We start from the raw sequence: 25,784 nt of genomic DNA on the forward strand, positions 1-25,784 counted from the left end.
GGTTGGCAGAGAAGGGTTGGCAGAGAAGGGTTGGCAGAGAAGGGTTGGCAGAGAAGGGTTGGCAGAGAAGGGTTGGCAGAGAAGGGTTGATCGATAAACGGTTAGTGGAGCAGATGTGCTTGGCAGTCCTTTCCTACCTTCTGCAAACACAGGTCGCAAGCCAACGATGAACGCTTTCCAACTTTCTGCTCCGAGACTCCAAGCAGGCGAAGTACGGTCTCGAAGGAGACCTTCTCGTTGAGTATAGACTGGAAAAGCGCGGAATGTGCCTTTCTCAGGGTTACCGATAGGGTACCGGGTACGTGCATAGGATCGATAGGACGCGAAGGTACGCCTGGGACCGATTGTTCAGCGTAGAAATCGTGCAGACAGAATTCGAATCGTGCGAAAGCCGCTATTACCACGCAGTCCCTCTCGTCCCTGTAGCTGCTGTCAGAGCTAGGATCGGTTTTCGGTTATTAGACACTGCAATGCACAATCGCCTCGCTGTTAACGATCGACTGGCTCTTGTCTGCTCGTATTGAACCCTCTGAAAGCAAGTAAATTCAGATCCTTGCTCACCGAAGCCTTGTCGACCATGCAAGCTGCTATAGACTAGTTGAGCGCGCTCCGGGCGGATGTCGATGAGCGGAGCAGGTATGTATCGCGTACCTGGACGAGAGGTCGACTTTGAATATTATTTTCACCGAAAGCGTTAGTGTGGCCATGTGGCCGCATGAATACATACCATGGCGAACCTCTTTGGCATTGACGAGAGGACCATACCGGTAGAGTCCATATTGCTCCTTTGCAAGACCGGCTACTTGAAGTCCTGTCTCCGTGGTCGTTGTGGTCCACTATCAAGGCGATAATGACTTTGAGGAGTCTTCGGGAAGCGCATTCAAAGAGACATTCTCTGGCATATTTCGATGCTTAGATGATCGTCACAGCTTGCCAACCGCGACCGAATGACACGTCTACTAGTTGACATACAGTACCATGCAGATAGTGGAGAGCCACGGGCTTTGATCGCGGATCTTGACGCCACTTCTATTTACAAGGTACTGGCACTGGTCATGTTGGACAGGTTTCATGCGCGTGTAGTGATAGTGCCCACTATCTGCATATATTGCTTCGCGAACCCGTACTTCCAGCTTGACGAGAGGCTGATCTGGATTGTCAGACACCCAAAAGCAGTTAGTTTGTCCACACGGCTGCATGAATAGATGCAATCTGCACCTTGGTCGAAACTTTTTGGTTTGGCGAGAAGGGTTCATCTTGAATGGCGACCACTACTGGAGTCTTGTCATCGAGAAGGGTCTGTGAAGGTGCATGTTAAGACACGGCTGACGCGAGTCCCCCTTCACAGCAGGGATTGGTCTCCTATCCTCGCACTCCTGGAGCCATATAAGCACAGGGAAAGTCGGAGTATCTTCTGGACGCGACAGTCTCTCAACATCATTGAACATAGGTTCTGCAACTACTGCTGTTCCCATAGAAAGCACTGTCTCTCACTTTGACACTCGCCTTGCCATACGTACCTGCCAATATGGCTGACCGTAACGGTGGTAAAGACTCGGTGCATTCTTCCCCCAACAAGCAAGGTATCAACGGCACCAAGCCGACAGAAGCAGGCCGAGATCCCCCAGCGCAGAGGAGTGATCAAACCTCCCAATCTGCCAAGCAGGGTGACTTTGAGTCGGTCAATGCGTGGACCATCAAGGACCAACAGGAAGCAGGATTCAGTGTACCAGAAAGGAAGTAGAGCGGCTGAGAGGCTCGGTAATGTGCTCGCCCATCTTACACAGCAGCGTGTCAGCTAATTGTTTAGTAAATGACAGTGTCGCGTCCTGAGAAGCTCCGTACTGCATGGTCGGAATCAGAAGCTCAAGAAGATCTATATATTCGCGGAATCTCGTACACCGATGTGGGAGCTCGTACGGCTATTCCGAAGTGTACCTGAGGTTCCCTGGAGCGATGAGGGGTACGGTATACTAGTTGGACCAAGTATGCAAGAAGCGATTCCTAGTCTTGGCAGTCCAATCCCCCAAAACTCCCAGATTAAGGTTGTCCACGTGTCCGACCACTTGAAGTTCACCACGACGTTCGCTCACCTGAAGAAAACGTCGCGTTGTAGATTTTTGGGTCACAAAGCGTGGGACTATCTTCCACAGTCCAATTACTTAATCCCAGAGCAGCCCACAGCACGCAGCTGTTGAGATGAGTACGAAAATTATCCCACCAACATCTGTGCTTATGAAATGCGCTTCGACGTTGCTTCAGAGGAGGTTCGCAATGCCGCCAAAGATCTGCGCTTCAACCTCAAGGATCTGGTGCCGGTGCCCGACAAGAAGCTGAGATGGCGCGTGCCGAAGCAAAAACTCAAAGAGAAGCGTGAGCTTGGGCATTTCATGAATCTGTATTTCAAGCAGGAGGTATGGTGCAGAGTCTTCATGAGGGTTGCCGAATTCTCACTTCAAGTGTAGCATCCTCAAGTTGTCAAACAACTAGAAGCCAAAGGACTGAAGATTATAGAGCTCAGAGGTCCGGATATACTCTACTTTGGAAGCGACTTTTTCGTGGAGGAAAATGAGATCCTGATTTACATACGATCCCCAGACCCAGAGAAACCGCCCACTGCTCCTATTGCGAGTGTGGAACGGGAGGATCCAGACCCCTCCAGCAGAGCGCCATCTGGAGATCAGGCACGCGACAGCGCGTCCAGTCCAAACGAATTGGCCGCTTCCGAGCACCCAGCAAACAGTCGTTATGACGGAGATCATCGTGGTGCAAGTCATATCGAGACTGAATCACAAGATGGCGCCAACATCTCTCCATCGACGACTTCTGCGCATCAGGGTGACCATTCTGACGAGGATGTACTGCTCCAGTTAATGAGACAGAGGCTGGAAGCTGTAGTCAGACACCGCCACAACGACCAAGATCTGTCTGGGTCCCTTGCCTTGGGAATGGGAGACAAATTGGAGGTCCGTGAGTTTGAGGATTTGAAAGTGACAGCGGGACTGTTCGCGGCCCTCACAATGGGTATCAAAGTTGCCCGTATCCAGTAGTAGAATACATTTGTTCACCCCCCAAAAGTGTCCAGTCGTTAGGGTCCCAGGCAATTAGAGAACCAAAGTCGCCAGCTGGCTGTGACCACAACTCACCCTGTGCCTGAGGGCTGATACTCGACAGGTCGAAAGGATCATGCCAGGGAGTTGTGATCGCTGACTCTGCTTGAGAACCATCCCAGGCAGAATGTGGAGGGCTGACGTGCCCGGCCGAGCGACCTGGGAGGCCGGTATGTGGTCCACTGGCTCTATCTGGTTCGCGTTCGGTGCCGATAGGGGTCAGACATGGGCGCTTTTCGGGACGGCGTGCTGCAATTTCTTGACCGGTATTGGCCTCGTAGCCTCTCTTGCCTAAGGTCGAGCTGGCGGCGATCGCACTAGCCGAAGAAGGGTTTCTCATATCTCAATATCCATCAGCAGTGGTCAAGGCGGCAGCTGACGTTACAAACCTTGTAAAGCGGCCGCTGCAAGAGCCTCGCTCGCTCCAGAGACAGAGGATGTCTCAGAGTCACTTAAGTTATCGGATATGGCGACACCAGTGACCGATTGGTCTTGTCGTCCTTGTCGTTCCAGTTGGCTGGTAGAACTGGTGGGATCACTGCCATCATCATACAAAGCCATTGTTGACAGATTTTTCAAGCCTGCATTTATTGTATCGAACCTTTTCCAGTCAATTTGGGTAGGGTCCAACGGTAGTCGTGCTTACTCCACTTGCGTACAAGCGCTTATACAGTGTACTGGGTCGTACAGGGATACCTTCTCGGCCTGGATGGCCCAATCTTCTTGCTTCATCTCCTGTACCACCGTCCATGCAATGATATTGCACTGTGCCCTGGTCAAATTCTCGTGGGCCGAAATATAGTAGCCCTGCACTTTTGGGGGTGAGAAACGCTGTCTCAGAAGGGAAATCTGCCACTTACCTCCCAGTGCGACATATGCCGAAAGTGGCCGACTTGGAAGACCGTAGACTATGGAATTGATAATGAGTGTCCAATGTCGGCGGCGCTTACGTGTTGTCTTCGCGGTGCGTTTGTCGTCTGTGACAGGAATGGACTCAGCAGCGCTCCTCATAGGAAGAAGATGCGCGATAGAGTCAATAGTGCCAGCGCTGAAATACGAACACCACGCAAGAAATTGCCATTTTGCTCCTTCAGCCGAATACTCTGCGGCCTGATCCTCGAATAATTGTCGATAGTCCTCGTAAGACAAGCCAGTAGAACGTCCTCTGTCAGATGGCTCGACTGATCGGGTAGACACTGTCCCAGAGACATAATCCGGCAGGATGCCTCCATCTGCGGAGTATTTCCTCAGTTCTTCAAGACCGCGTTTCATTGACAGGATGAGCCTTTGCGCATGTTGTGTTGCAACGAGGATCTTGGGATCGATGCTGACCTGTGAGCCTGGGGAGCTTAAACAAGGGCTTTTGACTATCAGAATGAGTCCATAAACGCAGGCGGAGCACACTCACCATGAGGTGTTTGGGCGGATTCTAGCTTTTCCAAGTGCTTTCGCAACATCAACCGTCACCTGTGAATAGAAGTGGCGAAGGATCTTGCCCACTCTCTCTGATATCAACTCCTGCACGTCTTTCCCAAAGATGCAAGTGTTTATCTGCTCGACGAAGACCGCGAAAAAGATGCAGCCAGGATATTCATCATCTTGAAAAGGCTGAATCGCCACAGTAACGACTGCAGTGTGCCCTACGAGAGCCAGTGGGATCCCCAAGCGGTTTCGCTGCCCCTGGTTAAGAGGTCGTCGCTCTAGTTTGGCGCCCCTGGCTTTGTAGGCTTTTATTTGCTCAGCATGGGTGATAGAATGCGTCGCTGGTGGTTCGAGAGCCATATCTGCGGTAGCTGAAAGGAAAGATGTCCCAGCCAGAGGCTTCAAGGGGAGATACCGCTCAACCTACTTGGCGCAGACGCTAGCAGGGATGGTGCCGCATTTTTCAAAATGCGGCACCATCCCTGCTAGCGTCTTTTGGATCGTGACGAGAGCTGTGCATCATGCATGGCCCCCCTACTGTCAACTATAATTACGGCGAGCATGCTGCGCCCGGTTTGTGTGGCCTTTACCACCCTCTGCACCATGACTGTAATTGCGACAAGTCCGGGGATGAGTGAGCAGTCGTGCCGAGGCCAAACGCCCAACGAAGTTCCTCCGGCACCACCGCCATCTCCTTTCGGCTGGACCTTGACAATCCAGACCGAGATCAATTCAGCTGTCCCACATGTCGGACGGGTCCCGGTTCGAGCTTCACGTGTACCAACGATCTTTCGGTTAGTTGTCTTGTGCCTGCATTTGATTTCTACTCACAGATTCCTTCAGCATTCCCATAGAAAACAGCTTGGCCGCGCTCGGAAAGTCGAATTCGCTCGTGGACGGTTCCGTTGTTTATCCCTACCAAACGGCTGAACTAGAAGGAGACGGGAGGTTGGAACCTGATGTCGCTCATGGTGCGGCTTCATAGGCGTCACTTTTGCATTTAGCACAACAAGAGATGTCCTCTCCTTTTTCCTTGTATTCCCGAAAATCTATCCTGCATGAATCAAGTTGAGCGTAGCGGCGATCACGAACTTCGCGATCGCTTCGGGGTCGCTGGGACGTTCGCTTGCTGACTTTGGGCAATGATCCCTCACAGGAAAGAGGCTGGCGCTAATGGTTGAAGAACGGTGGGCCATGCAGGACAGCTCCGCAGGTGGACTTGTTTGCACCTTGATGTTTCGCCCTCGCAACTCTTAGGTGCATATATGAACCGAACACTGACGCCCCATTTGTGTGCTACTTCTCCTCATTCTCATCCATTTCCTGCAGTCGTTCCTGCTTCATCCACTGAGAGTCTTTTGAGGCTAATCAAAGAATCATGCACGATCAATCTTCGAAGGACCTACCCTCGGATGGCTCCGCCACACCATGGAGAATCATTGGTGTGCCAGCCATTCCCGCAGTGCCGTGTTGTCTCATCGAGGAGGGGCGCATCGTTTCCTTCCCAAGATGCGATCATTCCCACGTGAATACAATGGTGATACAGTCCTCATACCTCGCTAATTCCACTGAAAGCCATGACTGGTTTGATGTTGACCACGATCCGACCCAGCCAAGTGACGCTGAAATATGCGTTTATGGACAGATCGGGGCGGCTCAAAGGGCTCGTCACTGTTGGATTTCACGCGTGGTCGATTTGACATCTCCCGAGTACCCTCCCGGTGTGGAGCAGGCCTGTCGACAGCACACCCAGGAACGGGGATGGGAGGAAGAGCTTGATGAAAAAGTCCTGTTACGTGACATATCGGTGAGTATCTTTGTAGAGTCCTCCAATCTCGCGAATTCGATCTCACACAAGTTTCAGCAAGCACCTGGCAATCGTCGATCGATATTTTGGCAAAATTATGTCATCTTGTGTCTGCTCCTCCACGCCGACCACGCGTCTGAAGGGGTGCAGACAACTCTGGCAATCAATGAAGAAGACCTGCTTGATACACTCCGGTCGGCGATCAGCTGTTCGAAGATACCCGCGCGACCGAAACGCGAACGGGCCCAGATAACGTCTCTGCTTCGGGCATTGTACACCACCGCTGGAGGGGATATCAATCACTTATACCAAGTCTCTGGGAAATATTCGGCGAGCGAGAACCGAGATCTACTCGGATCGATCTTCGGCACTCGTGCGAGGATCGACTTCGAAAACTATGATGTGGAGAAAATGCGACAGAGGCTATCCAAATCTCCGATGTTCTCCAACGTCACCCTCAGCGCTCAGAACCTAGAGGTTCTCATCACACAGATAAGAGGGTGTCTTTATCTGGGATATCCACCGAGTCATCTTGTAAGTAATGTAGGCCTCTAAAGAGTCCGTGCTGATTGTGGTTCTAGGATGTCCCACCCCACGTATTATCGGGACTCAGCACTGAGCAAGTGAACATGTTCACAGCTTTCCGGTAAGACGCCTTGACCCCAGTGAATGAGTGTCGACCTGATAATTGAGAATAGCTTCTCTACTTACCAACAAATTCCTGCACTTGCGCAAGACAAGAATAACATTCTGATGTTGTTGATCTGGGGTCAGCAGATGGGAAGCCAAAACTGCGAGGCCCTGCAGCAATGGCTAGACTCAGAAGATGCCTCGAAGCTCTATGACGGTTTGCTCAAGGACGTACAGACGGAACAACCACTCGAGCAGCTTGTCATCACCATGGCAGCGTTAGTGAGCTTCCATAGGTGGCATCCCGACTATGACGACGATACACTAGAGCTGACCTACGGGAGCTTCTTGGCTGACATGCATGCCTGTGTGACTGGCCTGCGTCTTGAAAACAGCGGAAAGGTTATGGAGAGGGTTGTGTTCTCTCTGATCCGCGTTGTCCAAGAGCAGCAATTTGAGGACCTCGCAATTTTCCTCGCAACCACATTGGATCGAGACCAACCTGCCCTCCATTATCTCGACGGACTGACCGACGAATATTTTCGATGGAGGACGGCAGGGCACTCCCACATGAAGGGCATGAAGATGGCTTATGGCAGATTGTTCACCTTGCAGCTATGCCCTTTGCTTGACAGTTTGTCCATCAGCACAGACCCGACTGGAGCAGTCTCAAGGTATTTCCTACGATCCCCGTCGCCTAAACTTGCTCACGTTCGCAGGCTCGGCGAATGCTTTACCAGTGCAAATCCCGCTCAGTGGCACGATTCTGTCCTGGATTGCTACAAATATGTTCGGATCAGGGGCATCATTTCCACGGACGCCACCATCTTAGTGTCTTTACTTCGAAGCAAATTCAAAGACTTGCAGATTCCGAGCATCGAGCGCCTCTCGGACGGGTCATGGGAAATCGTCGTCCGGAAGGCCACTGCCCCCCTTGTCGCGGATGTAATTCGCGGCCGATTTCCTGCATCCGACATCGACATGTTTCACAACCCACTTGAGCCAACGACCGAGGACTTGGACGGATGGACGCATGTCAATGCCGCACGGCTCAACTGTCACTGGTACATAGGGAGGGCCTTGAGAATCATTGGAAACGGCATGATGGTCAATGGTATGACGCTAGCCGCTCGCATCTACCTTTACCATCTGAGCAAGCTGATCCACCGCTTCGGTTTGGATCAGCACGCGCCGTGAAGAACAAAGATACGGGACATCGGAAATGCGTGCCAGCCGTCACCGCAGACCGCGCAGAAGCCCCTTTAAGTGAACCTGATGAACAAAGGTTCATGAGAAGTTTGGAAGAGGCACTCCAGCTTGATCCAGTGCAACGTGATCGCTTGCGCCTCTAGTTTCGTTGGACTGCACAGCTCATACCTGGCAGCATGTTGGCTATGCCTCCGAGACGCTTGGGCCCATCTCGAAGGCATGGCCAGCAATACAGACGGACGCGTATAGACGGGAGAAGTCGGCGATTGGTCCATGCATGGACTGGAGCTGGTGCTAGGTTCGGATCAACCGAAATTATCATCGTCGAATGTAGAACATGTCACTCTCTCAGCTCCAAAACGTCGTAAACGTCAACTGCAGGAACCCAAACTACTCGTACTGTCGCCCAGACAACCTTCAGGGCGGTTTCTAGGTGCATCACCCTATCAGCCAAGACACAGTGATAGGCCTGAAGATTCCTCCCAAGACATTGGGCCCTTTCCTGTATGCTTTCAAGCAGAACGTGGTTTGGCTGATTTACAGCTCCACTTTACAGCTCCAATTTCTTGTCCTGACAATGACGAAGGGTATAAGTAGACAGCCTGTACGCCGCATAACTAGTCATTTGACAATTGAATTCGGTCGAAACCTCGCCAGCCATGGGCAAGGACCCTAGTTACTCTCACGAAAAAATATCTCAATCGCTGTGCCATCGATCGTACTTCAACAACCTCCATATCACCATTCAGACTGATGGATTGGTGACAGGCACCGCTGGACCGAACGATCCTCCTCGTTATCCGGAGTGTGCTGCTCACTTCACCGCTGCGCACTTTCAAACACGTGTTGAGAACACCCAGTCACCTCGGTTGCTAAGACGCGCGTCATTTCCGGGCAACTGCGATACCAGGCGGAAAGAAGAGGACCCTGTTTGCCAGCCAATTTCAAACAACAAACGGCGGCTGGTTGTCGATCCCTTCAGTGCGCGTTCATCCACATACCTAGCCTCGCTCAATATTCAATCAGGGTGCATCCCTGGACTCTTCCTGCCGTGTGAACAATATATTTCCATGGTAATATTTGGCTTAAAGTACATTGGGAAACTCAAACCCCAGGCTGAATCGGAGTACGTATCTCTGTGGCTATTGGAAATGCTGCAAGAAAAGTGGCCGGAAGAGGTTCCTGCAACACTGCTGCCGCTGTACTTGCCCTGCTCGCCCCAGGGACCTGCGGTTGTCCATCTCTCCAAGGCGGCAGATGTTTGTGATACGTTCGTTCTGGGACGATCAACCTACAGACGGCTTCAAACTATGGCAATGAGAGCCATCGATGGGGAGTTAGCTTGTGCTATCCAAGAGAGTCTGACCAGTCATCCATTGGACTTTCTTCAGCGAAGCCTAGGACTACATAAGTTCAGGGATGTCAAAACTCTGGTGAGTACGTCACAACAGCTGTTGGTTGCTGCTAATCTTTCTCAGGCCCCGCAATTCTTAGTGACACCTGGTCAGAGGGTCTGTTGTAGGCAAGATGCGAATGAGTTAGTCGCCATTGCCCGGGACAGTGGTATACCCAATGAGCTCGTCGTGATCGGCGTCACATTTGGTCATGGCTCAAGTGAGTATGCGCACCTTGCAACAATTGCATTCCGCGAGAGTACCGCCAAGCCTGTAAGCTCGAACAGATGCAAGGTCAAAGTCGTGGTCATATCCAGAGATTATGAAGCAGTGATCCAGGAGATCTACAGACAGGTCCCTGAGAACCTTGCGCGTCGCACCGTTTCTGTCACAGGCTTGGACCGTCGCTCTGGGCTGGACCATAACTATAAGCTGGTGATAAGTCTAATTGCAGCTTTGGAGGCCAACCCCATGAAAGAATACTTCAGTGTTTAGAGGAGTATTATATTGATCACATCTCTCTCTCTCTCTCTGTCTCTCTCTCTCTCTCTCCCCCCTCTCGTATCAGCGTAGTATGGTACTTAGTTTCTACAGCTGTAAAACTGCTGGGTTATCCTTCGCTGCCCACAACCTTGATCAGATTTTCCATCGTAGCCCAGGCCTTGGCCAGATATACAACCTCCACAAATCTTCACCATTCCAAGACTAGCGTACTGTCTGAGGCGTGGGGCCACTCGGCTATACGAGCATATGGAGGCATTCTGGTTGCAGACGAAGGGTTCGACGACGACAAGGATGCAGGACCGCACCAGTCCAAAGATTTCCGCTACAAAGCCTGAGATGCTCCCGACTCTGTCCAATTCCATTTCCTTCTCATTATAATTGAATGACCAGTCTGCACCCCTTCGGTCCTACCCTGATGAACAGTGAACAGTGCCTGTGGACCCGCACATGACCCACGGCTGCGTACAATCACTTCTTCCATATCAATTCTCGAAGTCTTGGTGGCCAGTCACAACAAAGCAGGGGTATCTCTGTCGATATAAATACCGCGCTGGCACTATCAACAAGCGTGGCTGTGTACCTGCAACCCCAGCCACACAGATTCGGCCAGTAAGGATGGATCTAAAAAATTTGTTGGTATCTGATGCAGAAAGGGCATCGTTCGAAACTCCAGGCCACCGATCAGAATCACCCAGAGCTGTGACAGATCCTCCCTTATGGTCCCGGAATCGCCTGAACGACATCTCGCCTTCGAGTCCACCCTTGAGTACATCGACCGCGTCTGCGCTTCCATGGCATCCAGGTGGATTTGAATTCGATCCAGCCACGCCAAACTACTCCAACCTAAGCCCATTTTCGTGCGGGTTGACCCAAAATACAGGTTCGGGCTTGGCGATATCATGGGAGCTTGACACACACAGCGCATCGAAAGTTGCGGATGTCAGGAGGACGAAAAATGCATTAGCTTCTGCGCGCTTTCGAAAGAGAAGAAAAATCAAGGAGGAGACCTTACAGAACACCATAGATCTGCTGCAAGCGGAGAAGGAGGCGTTGTTGAACAAAGTGCATCATCTGGAGCAGGAGAGGGACTTTTACCGCCAGCAACATGATTTCTATCGAGATTGGCCGGCAGGACGGCCGAAGCAGTCAGTTGCACTGCCAGTGCGGCTTGCTTCCCAGGAAGGGTGAATATCGATGTTATAGAGGTGAAGTAAGGGAATGAAAAATTCTTACAAGGAGGCTTCGAGGCTCTGTATGACTGCCCTGATCGACCACACTGCTTGATATGGGTACTTCAGACTGTGTTCATGTTTCTTGAACTTACCTCTTCCAGATGCTGCGTGTTTCTGGAGCTGTCGTTGCGACATCCTGGAGTTGCTGGGGCCGACTTTACGAGAAGGTAATGCAACATGCTAAGCTGCCGGAGAAAGAGCAGGAAGGGGTGCAATATGATGTTGCTTTTCTCGGTAGTTTACCAACTAAATGTAGCAGACATCCCACGAAGCCGCCAAAAAGCAGACATCCTTGCATATCGAGGCACATTTTGGACATGGCCAGGGACTTGGCAGTCAGGTAATGACATGGGGATGGCCGAGTCTGTTTGTATTCAGGGGCTGAACGCCTTGACTATCAATATATAAAACCCTCGCCAGTCCGCCTCTGCCGAGATTGCTTCAGCCTCTGCTGCCTTTCATCTTCAACCGACATAGAGATCATCATGGCCTCTCACTCGGCGTCTTCGGTCCTCCAGCACCAAGTTCTGTCGCATTACCAAGTACAATGGGGCCCGTTTCCATACCAGCCACCACAGGTCTTCCCCCATGCAGTCCTCATGCCCTACATATCCGAGGTATCGAAGTGGCGGCCCTTGGTCTCTTCAACCAGGCTTGTGGATGCCATGGATCAACTCATGGACGTGAAACGGCTGGGAACAGTTGCAGATACCACCATTGAACAAGCAACGAAAGAGATACTTCATATTGCTAAAATATTCTGCGAGAGATGGAACCAGCTGCCTAGCTTACGCAAACAATTGGGCTGTACAGCCACGAAGCGAAATATTCATGTTCGGCAATTCTGGACCATCGCCGTTGTCTCAATGGTGTTGTCTGGCAACAGATTCTGCTACTATGAGGAGAACGAGGAGGCTATAACCGTCCACGATGTCCGAGGCGTGCAAAGGTCCTCTGGCTGGGCGAAAGTTCCTTTATTCTATCTCCAACTACGAAGTCTACCTCCGCTGGAGCCATTACAGACGCAACAACCCTCAAGCGAGCAAGGACCAGAGGTGGGTGCCTCTGAAAGACGAGCTCCTGTGACTGACAAGCATGACAAGCCACAGTCTTGGCATACTCAACGCGAGGATGACTTTGCCGGAGGGATCACAACAGATACCAATGATGCCCCATTTGAAATGATGTTGAAGGACCTGCACGTTCCCCCAGAGCTTCGATGCCGACCCAATGAAGATATGTTTTGGACCATGTTGGCATGAACTTGCTTAAGCATTAGGCTGCAGAGGAAGTCTCGATCAAACCGTCTTTGCTTCAGTACACTTGAGAGGGAGTTTTCGTGAGCAGTGGGAACAGTCAAGACGCAGTCTTGAGGAGTAACAGCCACGGTACACTGTCCTCTATATAAATAGCCTGCTATTTGTCCCCGTCTTTCTTTAATGGTAAACCGACCCTGCACCAAGTCAGGAATCGTTCCTCAGACTTGTCTGTTCTCTTTGGCTTCGCTCACAGGGTGTAGCCAGATGGCCATGTATGGCTCAGCAAGACATCTCATACTTCAGCTCATGCCCGCCTGAGGAGGTCACACCAAAACTAGGCACTCCGCCATCTGTATCACGGTCTTGAAGGGTATACCACCAGACATTCATGTCACGGGCGGCTATGGAGCAATATACTTCGTTAAAGTACGTTTCGGCGTTCAGAACGGAAGGAATGGCAGCGCCAGAACGGGGACCGGCTGTGACATACCCGCATTAGCAGTGACGAGAGGGTTTGTTGCGCCCAACGCGAGGACGTTGGAAGACCATGATGAGAGTGCTTACAGGAAGGCCAGCCAGTCTCGGTAATCCAAATCTCTTTTCCGCCGACTTGAGCGGCAACGGCATCGTAATCCGCCCAGAAGGTAGCATTACTGTTGTCGATGGCATTGGGCTTCGTGTCCTCGAAGTACGGGAAGGCGTTCATGCCAACAAAGTCGACTGCCTCGACGACTGGCACCATCCAGCCCGAGCTGTTAACGAAGGTGTTGTACGTATCAACATGACCGATGGGCTTGCCCTGAAGGGGGGATCCTCTCAGCGCAGATCGCACCTGATTCACATAGTTGGCAACATCCCCTGGGGAAACACCTGGGCCCGCGCCCGAGGTAACACCGCGATCTGTGAGGCGGTAGACGTCCTCGCTGCCGACGGAAATTCCAACAACGAGGTCGACGAAAGCAGAACCATGCTTGGCAGCGGATGAGAGGATGGCGTTCACTTCATTCTGGATGTTGGACGTGCCGGAAATCCAGAGGCCGAGGAGGAGAGAAGTGTTTGTATTCACGGCCGCGTCGAATGCCTCGATGGGATCAGTGCTGCTTCCCTGTAGTGAGGTATATAGACGAGCAGATGTGAAGGCACCTTGTGTACCTAAGTTGCGCGCGACCTGGAACTCTTCCTGGAAGGACGTCCGATTGCGGGTTGCGCCAGCCAAATCCACTGCGCCGTAGTTGAAGCCACGATATGCCAACGCCGTAGTAGCGAGAACAGCAAAGAGGGCGGAGCGCATGGCTTCGGCTATATTTCGCACCGACCGCTGCTTAAGTCTCGTGTGTAGCAAACGATGGGCAGGAGACGAGATGGACAAACAAAGATGGCAAGCGAGGGAACAAGGGTGTACATGCAGTGGCAGAGTGGTACGAAGTATAAATCAAACATCTCCTAGCAGCCTCGCAATACTGCACTGTCACTATAGAAAGTCCTCGGATTCTGCCTACTTAGCGTGCTGGTGCTGTACTGCACGTATGTCAGCCTGATCCCCGGTAGAGGCAAGCAAGAAATTGGCTTGGATGTGGAACATGTGAGCATTGCATGGGGTAATTTTTGAGCCTGAACCGCACCGCGGAATCTCATGGTTGTATAATTGATTCGGTGACGTGTTTTCACGCACAGCCCTTCGGATTGTGAGACCATTGCGTGATCATATCTCCACACCCTGCGGAACGAAGGACAGCAGCCAGCGATTCGGATCATGCGACCACCCTCCAGCCACACTTGCAGCCATTACATCTTGTCGATGGTCGTACAGTATGGTCTTGTTGTTTGCTCTGTCTCCATTTGAACCGAGTCGCTCTCAGACTGCCATCCCATGAGTAGTAGGTGTGTTTCTGGAGGCTGCTGAGAATGCTCTGCCCTAAGGGTGTGTTCCCACATCTGTTTCGATGCACTTCAGTGGTAGAGCGCAATGTTGCGTCGCATCGTTGAAGTCATGACTTTGGGGAGTGTAGTACAGTATGGCCATAGCGACCGGGAATTGTGACAAGGTCAGGGAGTACGCGTACAGCGGAAAAGCGTTCATCACCAAAGCGTCCGCGATGCGTAAGCCGTCCATTTCGTGGACCAAGCCCGTCAAGGTGATTACAGTACAATAGTGCAAGGCTGACTTTGCGATAGGTTGTAATTTCTTGCACGAGGGCTATGATCGCAGGTGAGCCTTGTGGGCGCTTGCGATTGAGGCAGTGGAAGCGGATCTCCAGCCTTGGCAATAACTAACTCCATTTCGGGCATGGGGTAGGTCTTCTGTTGAGAGTATAGATGCTCCAGACAACCCAAGAGTGAGCCCACAGGGAGATCTGATTGGTCAGCATGAAGGAAGCATTCCGTGTGTTCAACGATGTATATAAACTCCCTGAGACACAGAGAAGTCCATAGAAAGAATAAGGAAGATTGTCAGACTAAAGCCCCCAAACCTGGCCCTGAGCTTCATAACCTCAACGTCTTCACTCAACCTCAATTAGGAACCGAGAAGGATCTTTGCACAACGTGCAGCGTGCCGTACAATCATGAAGACTTATTGCAGATTAATGCAGCTGGCCCTCTCACATCATAGACTCAATGAGCACTGGAGGACCAAAGGTGTACCGCCCGTCTGGCAGCAGAAGTGTTCCACCCGAAGCCAGATCCAACCTGCAGGATCTCGTGCCACCTCCAATCTCCATAAAGTCCATAGCCACTGCTGTGCATTCCATGGCGTCACCAGCAATACCGTTCTCCACTGACAAGTATTGACCAAAGGAGTGATTCTCTCCAGCTGTATCCTCCACGGTCCTGAGCGTCAGTGGACCACTGCGGAAGAGTACATTCAGGACGTTGGAAAGTTGTCGATGCTTCAAGCTGATCAGTGTTGCAATCACAGCCTCCCGCAGGAGGAGTGGAAGGAGGACGGACAGACTGACCGGACCGGATTAGCAATATGTAGTCGTGTCGTAGTGTACCAACCTTAGGTGAAGATCGAGACTGATTCAGCTATGGGCCAGGACAGAGCAATGAGAGGAACTAACGAGCTATATATGTCGTATCAGACGCTCATAGTATGCTCATTCTGGAAAATCAGCTGTTTATGGGATCTAACAGGCACCGCTCGGAGGGCCTGCTGAAGGATGACCGCAGGGCGGAAACGGTCGGCGTGTTCTTTTTATGGCGGATGAAGGAGAGTATCGCGTATGGTGTTCTGAAGAGTACACCGTCGAGGAGTGGCGCCAAATGTATCTGATACGGTAATAGGATGCCTTCCTCGCGGAGGGGGTGTGGACTGACTAGCACATCAAGACATGGCTATATTCAAGGGAGTTTAAACGTCAATGTCCTCCAGGGTGGTCAAGTAAGGTACAAGATGGTGTTTGGATATTGAGCCACTGTGGCGACAAGCCCCTCAGTCAGGCCCTCAATGAACTCGTCGTAGGTCCCACGACACTGGACTGCGGCATGTTCTGCGAGCTGTTGATATGGATGGCCATACGTCACTTGCTAGGTGGTACAATGTTTGACAACCGGTTCAGTCTTGGTGCGGGTTGCTTCACCATGGCACAGAACTGGCATGTCGACGGCAGAGAGCGCGGCGCAGTTGGCAACAACCTATATCCATTCTACGACAATAATCCCGTTTGGGAGATCAATGAGTACCCTTGCCACACATCAGTCATTAGTACCAGAGCCTTCAACCACGACACATATCTGATGAGGCATCCTGCAGGCGAGGCACGCCTACACAACGTCGTTCAGATTGATGGCAGATGCTTGATTCTTGCCGCAGAACTCACCTTTCATGACGAGGTAGCGTAATGCTACTGTCTCCGTTCTTGGAAGCATTTAGTTCCGGTTGGATGATCCGAGATGTTGAATTAGGCCCATGCTGCCTGAAGAATGCAGCCTTATTTGCCGAGAATGAAACATCCGATGACAGGACCGTGGCCAGCGGCAGCGGTACAATATTTGATCCTATGGCTGATCGATGGGAGAACGAGCGTGTGAGTACATCCGTCACAGAGATGTCTGCGATGACCTCCTGAACGAGCCCCAGAAAATCCCTCATAGAAGTATTGGTGAGGTTTTCAAGCGTCGACTGGCCTGGGGAACAGTCGAATAAGGTTTTCTTGCAGTTGCAATGGCTAACGGCTGTCCAAGGCCATTGCCGAATGGACGCACGGGCCACAAGTGACGACGGAAAATTGTGGCCCGTGCCAGGCCCGCTTGCCCCGCTTGGCATTTGACTCCAACTCGGACCTTCAACTCAGGAAATCGTCCTGCCACAGTCGTGGAAGTCTGACAGTAAAGACCGCCATTCTGAGTAGAGAGGACAGCCGATAACCGGCAAGGTGCGGACTATATCTTTCAACACAGCCCGTCCATCTAGTTTAAGTCAATGGAAGTTTCGAATGTATTCGCCACGGTAGAACGAACGCTTCATGCAATGTGAGATTTTGGACCGCGGGCGTGTCACATCAGTCAGAATAGCTCGACTTTCACTTCCTGTTTCGCTCTGTGACAATTCGAGGACCCAGGCAAGGGAGTGCTGCACACCGAAGTGCGGCATAGGAAGCCCGAGTTCCGGTGATCAAAAGGGCTGAAGAAAGGAGATACCGTGCTGCAGTACCACTGAAGGATACTTCAAATGTGGTTCGGTCGAGGCGAAGACCATCGGTCCGGGCGGAAACTACGTTGACCCTGAAAGGCACTACAGTGCACACCTAGTAGAATGATGGGTGCTTGATCGTGTTTCAGAGACTGCGGCCACTTGGTGACCGCCTTCCACCGCCTCACAACTCAGTGGGAGGAATCCGTATGCTCGGCTTGTGCTCCGGCTGATTGCTACCTTACCCACAATTCGTGCCGTAGGCGAATGGGCAGCACAGGTTGCTTATCATTCTGCGGGGGGTGCAGACGCGGTCGTTTTGCGGTCGCATATGCTGAAACACAAGAATGGGTACAGACTGGCTGACGAAGCCATCGTCGTACTGTCGTGGGTTGTTTTCAGGATCAAAGGAATCCCCACTACGGCACCGGCATTGTCTACCTGACTTGCACCATTACAGCTATGGTAAAGCTCAGATTGACGTCATTCCTGGAGCCGAGCAGGCAACCACCTCAGCCGTCAGGCTCCCATCCATCCTGTAAGTAGTGGTTCTTTGCAAATGTCCAGTATGGGGAATTGTTGCCGACACAGGGGTACATAAAGCTGATATCGACCTTACAATGCGCTAACCTATCCCTGAACTCACGATGTGCAACACTCAGCCGACTGCGCAGACCGAGGGAGTTTTCAGGCAGGAGCTATTACCCACAATTCTACACTTCAGAGAGTTGTCCGATACCACACAACATCTGATAGAGAAAACATGGGCGAAGCTGGACGGCGAAGAATGCGACCAAGAAGACGAAGTGGATGACGAAGAAGAGAAACGACATGAAATTTCTGACGAGGACGATAACGGCTCCGACGACGATGGCTCCGACGACGACCTAGTCACGGCATCAATTTTATATGCGCTGGACTCGCCAAATATCACAGAAAGAGATAGGATACTCCTAAAGGACTCTCTTCACTCGCGGCTGAAGGAAAATCATTCAGCCGAGCCTGTGGAAGCAGACTTCAACATTGCTGCTTACGATATCCCAAAGAACGATGACGAGGAGTGTATCCAGCTGACAATTGAAGTTGATGCCAACGTGCTTGACGCCTTGCGCTCGAGTATCTACAACGACTATTGTGAATGGAAGCACGAGCAAATTAACTCGACTCTCTCTGTAGAGGAGATTTGTGTGAGATTTGTTGACTATTACCGCAGTCTGCAGAAGAGTGTCGGTGGAAAGGCGCCACGCCAGGATAGAGTGGGCCAGAGCCATACGGAGCCCAAAGCGCTTCTTCCAGCTGAGCCCATCAATATGAGCCCACCTACCCGAGTATCACGAATTCGCGACGCAATCGCACTGTCAGCCACGGGCAGGCCACACGGTCGTATCCAGCTGGAAGATTTCACCGTCAGCAACCACTCCGACCAAGAGAACAATCTATGCCTGACTGTTACAATCATGGTTTGTGAGCAAGATATTGATCATTTACGCTTTACAATGAGCGAGGAGGACTTGCAGTCGGAATTGAGAACGCCTGCAGAACGTAGCCGCAATGAAGCAGCTGGGGAAAGGCTGTACAAAAAATATATCAGCCTACAGGTGCCAGTACAGGATGCGCCACTGCCTTTGCAGGAGGACTCTGACGGGTCACGCGACGGCAAGCCGGCAGAAGATACGGTCAATTGGAAAAGAAAAAGGGCACTTTCTCCTGTTGAAGAAGGTCCTGTTAAGCGCGTTGGCATCTTCTGTTGAGTCTGATTCAGACGCCGGATACACCTCTGGGGACGCATCTCAAAGCACAGCAGCGGCTTCGACCTCACATCACTTGTGGAAGTTTAACCACTAGATGGACAGATTTCAGCAAACAAATGATTTAGACTTGCCATGAATTAACTGCACCGCTATTGGCCTCAGCTGGACGTACAGTACTTATCGTGTTCAGTAAGCCCCTGGCTCAGCGCCTCATAACCATCGGCTGCCAGATCCTTCTCGCGTTCCCGCAAGCCAGCAATGCCGCTGAAAAGGGCAGACTTTGATCCATTGTCTTTCAGCGCACCAGGGCTACCTATGCCACAGCTGCTCCTGATCTCATCGTAAACTAGAAGACAAGAATCGTATTCCAAATCTGAAATCATAAGGATGTATACAGCCATGTGCGAGTTCGGTGTCCTGTTCAGCAGCACCATGTATTTCTGTGAAAGGGGAGCCAACCCCACATGGTGCAACGCCATACTTCTTGTGGTAAGATGCGCCATTTGGGCAGCATCCAATCACCGTTAGCTGTGGGTATCACACGTCTTTGCGATTCATTGGGTAACTCGTCCATTTGAATCATTTTCTCTTCTCAAACCTATAGTGAATCCCTTAGCACAAAGGTTCCCTGTGGAACAGACTACGATGACACACCTTTCCTCAGATCGAAGACGGGGTTCGCGAGGCGTGGATTCCGTGCGCCTAAATTTGGCACAGGTCACGTGAGATGCGAGTCCCAGCTTTGTTCGTTATTTCGTGGCGGCGTCAGCTGGCAGTACTGTACTAATATATTTTACATGTACTGTAACAGCATGCCAAGATTCTGGATACGATCCTGCTGAGCTTTACAGCCTCAACCAGTCCATAGAGGGAGGTAGGTGAAAAGACCAAGGCCAGACGTGGTTTGCCCCTGCAGCACTGAATCAGCCTTGCTACTTTGCACCAAACGACAAGCACTGCACCGACCGTGTGTTGATCACGTGGCTGTTACGTCATTGTCACGTGAATGTCACAAGTGCGCCCACTTGGCATCACTTGGCGAATCAGAGCCCGAAAGATTGCAGTCAAATTTCGTTTCGGGCCTTGACTTTGGAGAGTTGAGGGGCACCGAAGTGATTGCCTGGCCGGACAATCGTTACCCCGAATCCGAGATCTAATTTGGCTTGGTGACAGACTGCGTTGTGACCACGATGCTCGTCTTAGAGAGACAGGTTCGCGGAACCAGCGCCGTGGCAACATATTCTCTGGGTTTTACTGTAAGCAGCTAAGCGCAGTTATCTGTGACACCCAATCATTACTCCGCCTACGGACCGGCTTCTCCTGGCGTAATCGGTAATCGTTTAATGTCAGACACATCCAGAAGTGGTACCTATAGGCAAAGATACAGCACAAGCCTACTGTTCCCCATAAAGGCCCTCCTATGAGCTCGGGGACGACACCGACTTCGAGATCTAAGACATCAGATTGGCCTTGCGCCTACACTCTTAAGTTACTTATTCTACCTTTGCCTGATCAACTTATTGCACATTATCGGCTGAGCTTAAGGCTGTCCTCAGCGCCTTCCAAACATAGGCAAAACAGGCGATCAAGCTTCTGCGGTTAAGCAACGGGGCAAGGTCGATATCGCAGAACATCACGCCGAATTTATTTGTAGTCAGAATGCTTCCCTGGAATTATTTAACCAGAAACGCCGCTCACACTTGAGCCCAAGCCAATTCCCATCACGTCTGAACATGTCAGCCAGCGCCGGCATCATATTGAGACTAGTTTAAGCAGGGTAATTCGGACACTACAGTACATCCCTGATTGAATAGTCAACAGCCTCAAGAACGATCTCGCGAGCAGCTTGCCAAGCTCCTGATGAAGCTTTCGAAACATGGTCTAAGGCCGCACTTCACGGCCGCCAGCAAGGACGCCAGGTCAGACTGGAACTGGGCTGAATAGTCTGACCCTCAAGAGAGTCAGAGCCGCCAGAATGACAGGCATGACGCTCACGATCTCTCCGAGGCCTGCATATGCGGGAGGGATGCGAACCTTAACGAAAGCCCCTCCAGCGAGCAGGATCGCAAACAAGTTGTAAATTGCTGACCACACGAAGTTGAAGGTGATTCTGCGGAATGATCGCTTCGACAGAGTGAGAAGCGCTGGCACGCCGTCGAGCCCACCAAGTAAGACGACATCAGCGGTGCCTCGGGTCACGGCGGATGCAGCTCCGATCTGTACACCGACATTGGCTTGGGCGACCGCAACAGCGTCATTTGTTCCGTCGCCGCAGAACAATACGACTTTCTTGGAAGCCATCAGGCCCTGGACGTAATTCTGCTTCTGTGCCGGCGCGTATCGCGACACAACGTTCGAGATGGGAATACCAACGGCTTGTGCGACATCATTGACGACTTTCGATGTGTCGCCGCTTACAATGTGGCACGTCAGGCCGCGACTGTGGAGGTCTGCAATGACACTGGCGGCTTCGGGGCGAATGTTGCTCTTGAGCCCAAACACGGCAACGGGTTCCGCATCAATAGCCACGCAAAGGACCGTCATACCCTGATCCGCTAATGCGGAGATTTCAGGGCGACTCTCGATGTCAAGCCAGAAGGGGTTGCCTGCACGGACAACTCGCCCATTCCACACACCTCGAATCCCCGATCCAGGAATGGATTCCAGGTCCTCGAGTTTGCAGAGCTTGCCGCCAGCTTTCTTTAGATCAGTAGCGACAGCCATAGAAACAGGATGCTGATTATCTTGGATGAGAGTCCTGGTGACAGAAGTGATCTCGTCCTCAGCGTATCCTGCATCAGGATAGGTTTGCGAGTGGACAACTTCTAGCTCTCCCGTGGTGATGGTCCCTGTCTTGTCGAAGACAACGTCAGTGACCTTGTAACCTCTTTCGATTGCATCAGCCTGCTTGATGATAATGCCTTGTCGGGCGGCGACGCCACCTGCAATGACGAGTACCATCGGTACTGCCAAACCGAGTGCACATGGGCAAGAAACAGCTAGAACAGCAATGGCGTAGGTGATCGACAAGCCAATAGCGCTGCCTCCGTTCTCGCCACGCACCTTGAGGGCGACTATGACCCAGATGGCGAATACGATCAAGGAAACAATAATGACGCCCGGGATAAAATAAGAGGCAATCTTGTCCGCAAGATCCTGAATGCGAGGCTTAGAAGCGAGAGCATTCTCCACCAAGCCTGCAATATCCGTGATGCTGTTTTTGCCTGGCAGTCGGGTGAGACGGACAGTTAGGGTTCCAGGACCATTGGTAGTCCCCGCGATCAGCTGGTCTCCTGTCGTCTTTGGGACAGGAATGCTCTCGCCCGTCAGCATCGACTCGTCGACAGCGCTTGTACCCTCTATGATCTCTCCATCTGTAGGGACTGTGCTGTGTGCTGGAACGATGAAGACATCCCCCAATTGAAGCAGCCTTGCGTCGATTTCGGCTGTTCCTTCAATAGAGGAATCACGGAGAATTGCTTTTTCAGCCTGCAGCGATCGTACAGAGACCGCAGACACAGCTCGAACTTTGGCGATTGCCGCAACGAGTCGTCCAAGCAAGACCAGAGTTATCAAGAGGGAGCTTGTTTCAAAAAAAGCTTTCTCTTGCAAAGCATAGCCCGCACGAGTGAGCGCGAAAGCAACAACTGAATATCCATATGCCACCGTGATGCTGATAACGACAAGCATGTCCATTTCGATGACCTGGCTGTAAATAAGAGACTTAAGTGCTCCTGTATAGAACTCTGGCACAGCAATCGCCTGGACAAGGGTGCCGAGGACCAGTTCCACTATCGAACTGGTAGAATAAGGTACTGGACCATCAGACCAAGCCAACACAACGATTGGTATAGTGAAGAGGGCGGCCAATGCTGTAGCCCATGCCATGTGTATGAGTCTGCGACGGCCATCGGCCAACTTGCCATCGGTTCCTGGAGGAGCCAGGTGAATACCAGGATCAGAGGCCAGGATGGTCCTGGCACCCACACAAGTGGGGTCATAGCTCACACGATAGGTGGTCTTGTTGACTTTTTCAACAGACTCACACAGATCATAAAGCCGCTCAAGAGCTTGGTGGGTAACAGAAGGATCAACAAGAAGATCCAGTGCCTGGAGGGTACTCACGATCTGCGAGAATTTGAACCCTGTCTCCTTTTGAATGCGTGGAATAATGTCCTCAAGTTTTGCGGTATTCTGGTCGAAATCGAATTCTGCAATTCCCGTCACGAAGGTAGCCTTTACAGCAAAGACGCCGTCGACGTTGTGGAGAACGTTAGTCAATTTTTGAACGCAACCAGTACAAGTCATGCCAGACACGCTAAGGACAACGTGCTCACGTGCAGCGTCTTTCTCCTCATCAATGATTGAGGGTTTGCTTAGAGCCGATTCTGCGGGGTTCATAGATGAGATAATGATATCATCGAGAGAGTATGATGTCTCTCGAGCCAGGGCTTTGACATCACCAGTAGCTTGATTCGTGCAGCATGATTTGCTGCTAGGCCTTTTCATTGTGCGGTGAAGGTCGGGCGACAAGCGGGCTGCAACGGAGGTGGAGTTCCCGCAAGAGTTGATAGAGACAAGGCGCTTTGGGGTTGTGGCAAGAGCTTTACTGCAGCATCCGTCCAAATGATTGAGTACGCTTCTGCAGATACAAAGCCCTCGTTCGAGGTACTTTGAATATTCATCGAAGGCGCGTTGAAGATGAGTCTCGCAGATGATGTCACTGGACTCGCCACGTTGGTCACTCTTGCGAGTTTCAACAATTTCACTGATGCAGCAATCGTTCTTGGTGTCGGGGCCAGTTTTTTCGTTATCACAGCATGTGTTGTCCTTGACAGCGCCTCCGTAATCGGCTTTAGTAGAGGTATAGCTGTCATACTTCGAGACAGAAATGCATCCCCCCTTGTTGCAGCTGTTGCTCTTGTCGATGGTATCAGTTGCTGTGTCGTCAAAGCAGCTCTCGGAAGTCTCGGAGACACAAGTATTGGAGTTCTTTTCCACGCAGCGTGAACCGGCACAACGGTCGTCCGTGTTTGGAGATATAGGAGTGCAATGGGCCTCGCTGCTACGACATTGTTCGGCCGCAATGGCTCGAATGCAGCTTTCTGGAAAGTCAACTTAGGAGAGTGATCAAGTCTGTGGGCTGGGGTCAACACTACCGTCGCATGGTGCACAATTAGTCTCGCAGTCCGTGCCGCACCCCTTCATTAAAGAGGTTGTCATGCCGCTCTCACTGCTCGGCTTGGGAATCGGATTCTCGTCACTCGTCATTCTTTAGACCAGTATATTAAGTACTTTGGTGCGACGATGATGACTGGAGCTCACGGGAGGAAATGGCCCCTTTAAAAATAGCAGGTGACGTGGCCTGGGTTTGGGCATCTTTATGTGACTCACCACGCTCTCACCCCGCACGATTAGCTGCTTCCTGTGTAGCCCACCTGAACAGTAATTATTGGGTCTTGCAGTTAGCTGCGCTTAGCTGCTTGGAGTAAGGTGTGGCAGTAAGCTTTTGAAAATTTATGGCCCAAAAGTGGCGCCGCGCGGCATAAATGTAACGCCGGATTTAACAGTGTACTGTGTAGATAGTTCGGTCCTGTGCTCTGTGGTCACTTGGGTAAGATCTTCAGCTTGGAGTTGTAAGTGTGCATACCGCAAGAAGGGATTTACTGTACGACAAGCCACAGCTCCGCATCAACTTTATGTATGGTGGCTGCCGCGTTGACCAACTTATACGTGGTAATTTGTCGATGGATGCTGCTCGTTGACTACACCTTCTCATTCGCAGGAAAGGGGAGCCCAGAGCCGCGTTAAAGAGGCTAGATGGAGGTGTGACATCTTCTCTGCTGCGCGCCAGGATATTCATCGCAAACAACAGCGATTCCACCGACCATGCTTCCGGTACTGTACTGCAACCCCTGCGCACTGCGGATTATACCAGAGCTGTCACGTGACGGCATTGGTCCTCGGCTGCAGACTAGAAGATTCCATGAATCTGGACACGCTCTCCGCTACGATCTTTTATCCGTCCATAGACTCTTCTGCTCCTGATGTTGATGTCGATGCGCTGTGCGTGCGGAATACTGTACACTTCACTGCCCTGTGGATGCCGACCCATGAGCACCGTCGTAACTCGCGATGGCTCCGAATCTTGCTACCAGGCAGCATGCGGAAACCCGTGATATGATCATCCGTGGAGGGCTAAAAGATCGGCAAAAGGCCCTAGTTGCCCAGTGTACCGACCGAACTATCCGCCGACATCGAGCCAACCTAGCGTGTTTCGGCAGCACTACTGCACCTCGTACCCGTAGCGGTCCACGCTCCTCGGTGACCACAGCAATGCGAGCTGCCTTGTTTGAATACCTGGTTGAAAAACCTGATACAGATTTGGATGGAATAAGAATGTTCATATGGGACCTTTTTGACACCCTTCTTTCTCGCTGGTCGATAAGAAGGGCACTTGCCTTCGAGGGCTGGTCCCCGAAAGCCATGCGACTTATCGCTAGGGGCAGGAACCCCGATGTGCGCGATTACTACGAGTATGTTGTTTCCGAGATTCCTTCGTATTGCAGGATGTATGTCGATGAGTCGGGATGTGATAAGACGATTGGATACCGCCACGGCTGGGCGCCCCGTGGTGTCACACCCGAGAAGATTGTACAGTACCCCCGTGGAAAGCGATATCAGATCTTACCAGCCTATGACCAAGATGGAATCGTCTATTTTCGGATTTATCAAGGCTCTACTGACGCTCCACTCTTCTTGGAGTTCATGGAGCAGTTGCTACCTTACTGCAGCCCCTTCCCGGGAAAACGGTCGGTCATAATAATGGACAA

The 25,784-nt window shown here is 51.6% G+C and overlaps 7 protein-coding genes across 7 annotated transcripts; 4 read left to right on the top strand and 3 right to left on the bottom strand.

Annotated features, from left to right (window-relative positions):
* Positions 1–2,240: 2,240 nt before the first annotated feature.
* HMPREF1541_10418 (uncharacterized protein) lies at positions 2,241–3,050 on the top strand (the record flags this gene model as incomplete). The annotated part of the gene is made up of 2 exons (XM_008715089.1): positions 2,241–2,414; positions 2,466–3,050. 2 exons carry the CDS (start codon positions 2,241–2,243, stop codon positions 3,048–3,050), a joined length of 759 nt encoding a protein of 252 aa, XP_008713311.1.
* A 702-nt stretch (positions 3,051–3,752) lies between these two features.
* Positions 3,753–4,892, bottom strand: HMPREF1541_10419 (uncharacterized protein; the record flags this gene model as incomplete). Its single annotated transcript, XM_008715090.1, has 3 exons — positions 3,753–3,922; positions 3,971–4,470; positions 4,519–4,892. 3 exons carry the CDS (start codon positions 4,890–4,892, stop codon positions 3,753–3,755), a joined length of 1,044 nt encoding a protein of 347 aa, XP_008713312.1.
* A 1,174-nt stretch (positions 4,893–6,066) lies between these two features.
* HMPREF1541_10420 (uncharacterized protein) lies at positions 6,067–8,166 on the top strand (the record flags this gene model as incomplete). Its single annotated transcript, XM_008715091.1, has 3 exons — positions 6,067–6,873; positions 6,921–6,985; positions 7,038–8,166. 3 exons carry the CDS (start codon positions 6,067–6,069, stop codon positions 8,164–8,166), a joined length of 2,001 nt encoding a protein of 666 aa, XP_008713313.1.
* Positions 8,167–12,846: 4,680 nt separating this feature from the next.
* Positions 12,847–13,858, bottom strand: HMPREF1541_10421 (uncharacterized protein; the record flags this gene model as incomplete). The annotated part of the gene is made up of 2 exons (XM_008715092.1): positions 12,847–13,046; positions 13,132–13,858. The coding sequence occupies 2 exons, from the start codon at positions 13,856–13,858 to the stop codon at positions 12,847–12,849; spliced, it is 927 nt and encodes a 308-aa protein (XP_008713314.1).
* Positions 13,859–16,149: 2,291 nt separating this feature from the next.
* HMPREF1541_10422 (uncharacterized protein) lies at positions 16,150–16,410 on the top strand (the record flags this gene model as incomplete). The annotated part of the gene is made up of 1 exon (XM_008715093.1): positions 16,150–16,410. One exon carries the CDS (start codon positions 16,150–16,152, stop codon positions 16,408–16,410), a length of 261 nt encoding a protein of 86 aa, XP_008713315.1.
* Positions 16,411–17,847: 1,437 nt separating this feature from the next.
* Positions 17,848–18,951, top strand: HMPREF1541_10423 (uncharacterized protein; the record flags this gene model as incomplete). Its single annotated transcript, XM_008715094.1, has 1 exon — positions 17,848–18,951. The coding sequence occupies one exon, from the start codon at positions 17,848–17,850 to the stop codon at positions 18,949–18,951; it is 1,104 nt and encodes a 367-aa protein (XP_008713316.1).
* Positions 18,952–20,871: 1,920 nt separating this feature from the next.
* On the bottom strand, positions 20,872–23,460 carry HMPREF1541_10424 (copper-translocating P-type ATPase; the record flags this gene model as incomplete). The annotated part of the gene is made up of 1 exon (XM_008715095.1): positions 20,872–23,460. The coding sequence occupies one exon, from the start codon at positions 23,458–23,460 to the stop codon at positions 20,872–20,874; it is 2,589 nt and encodes an 862-aa protein (XP_008713317.1).
* Between the last annotated feature and the right edge of the window lie 2,324 nt (positions 23,461–25,784).

This window comes from Cyphellophora europaea, assembly GCF_000365145.1.
Source record: "Cyphellophora europaea CBS 101466 unplaced genomic scaffold supercont1.12, whole genome shotgun sequence".
Classification (NCBI taxonomy): domain Eukaryota; kingdom Fungi; phylum Ascomycota; class Eurotiomycetes; order Chaetothyriales; family Cyphellophoraceae; genus Cyphellophora; species Cyphellophora europaea.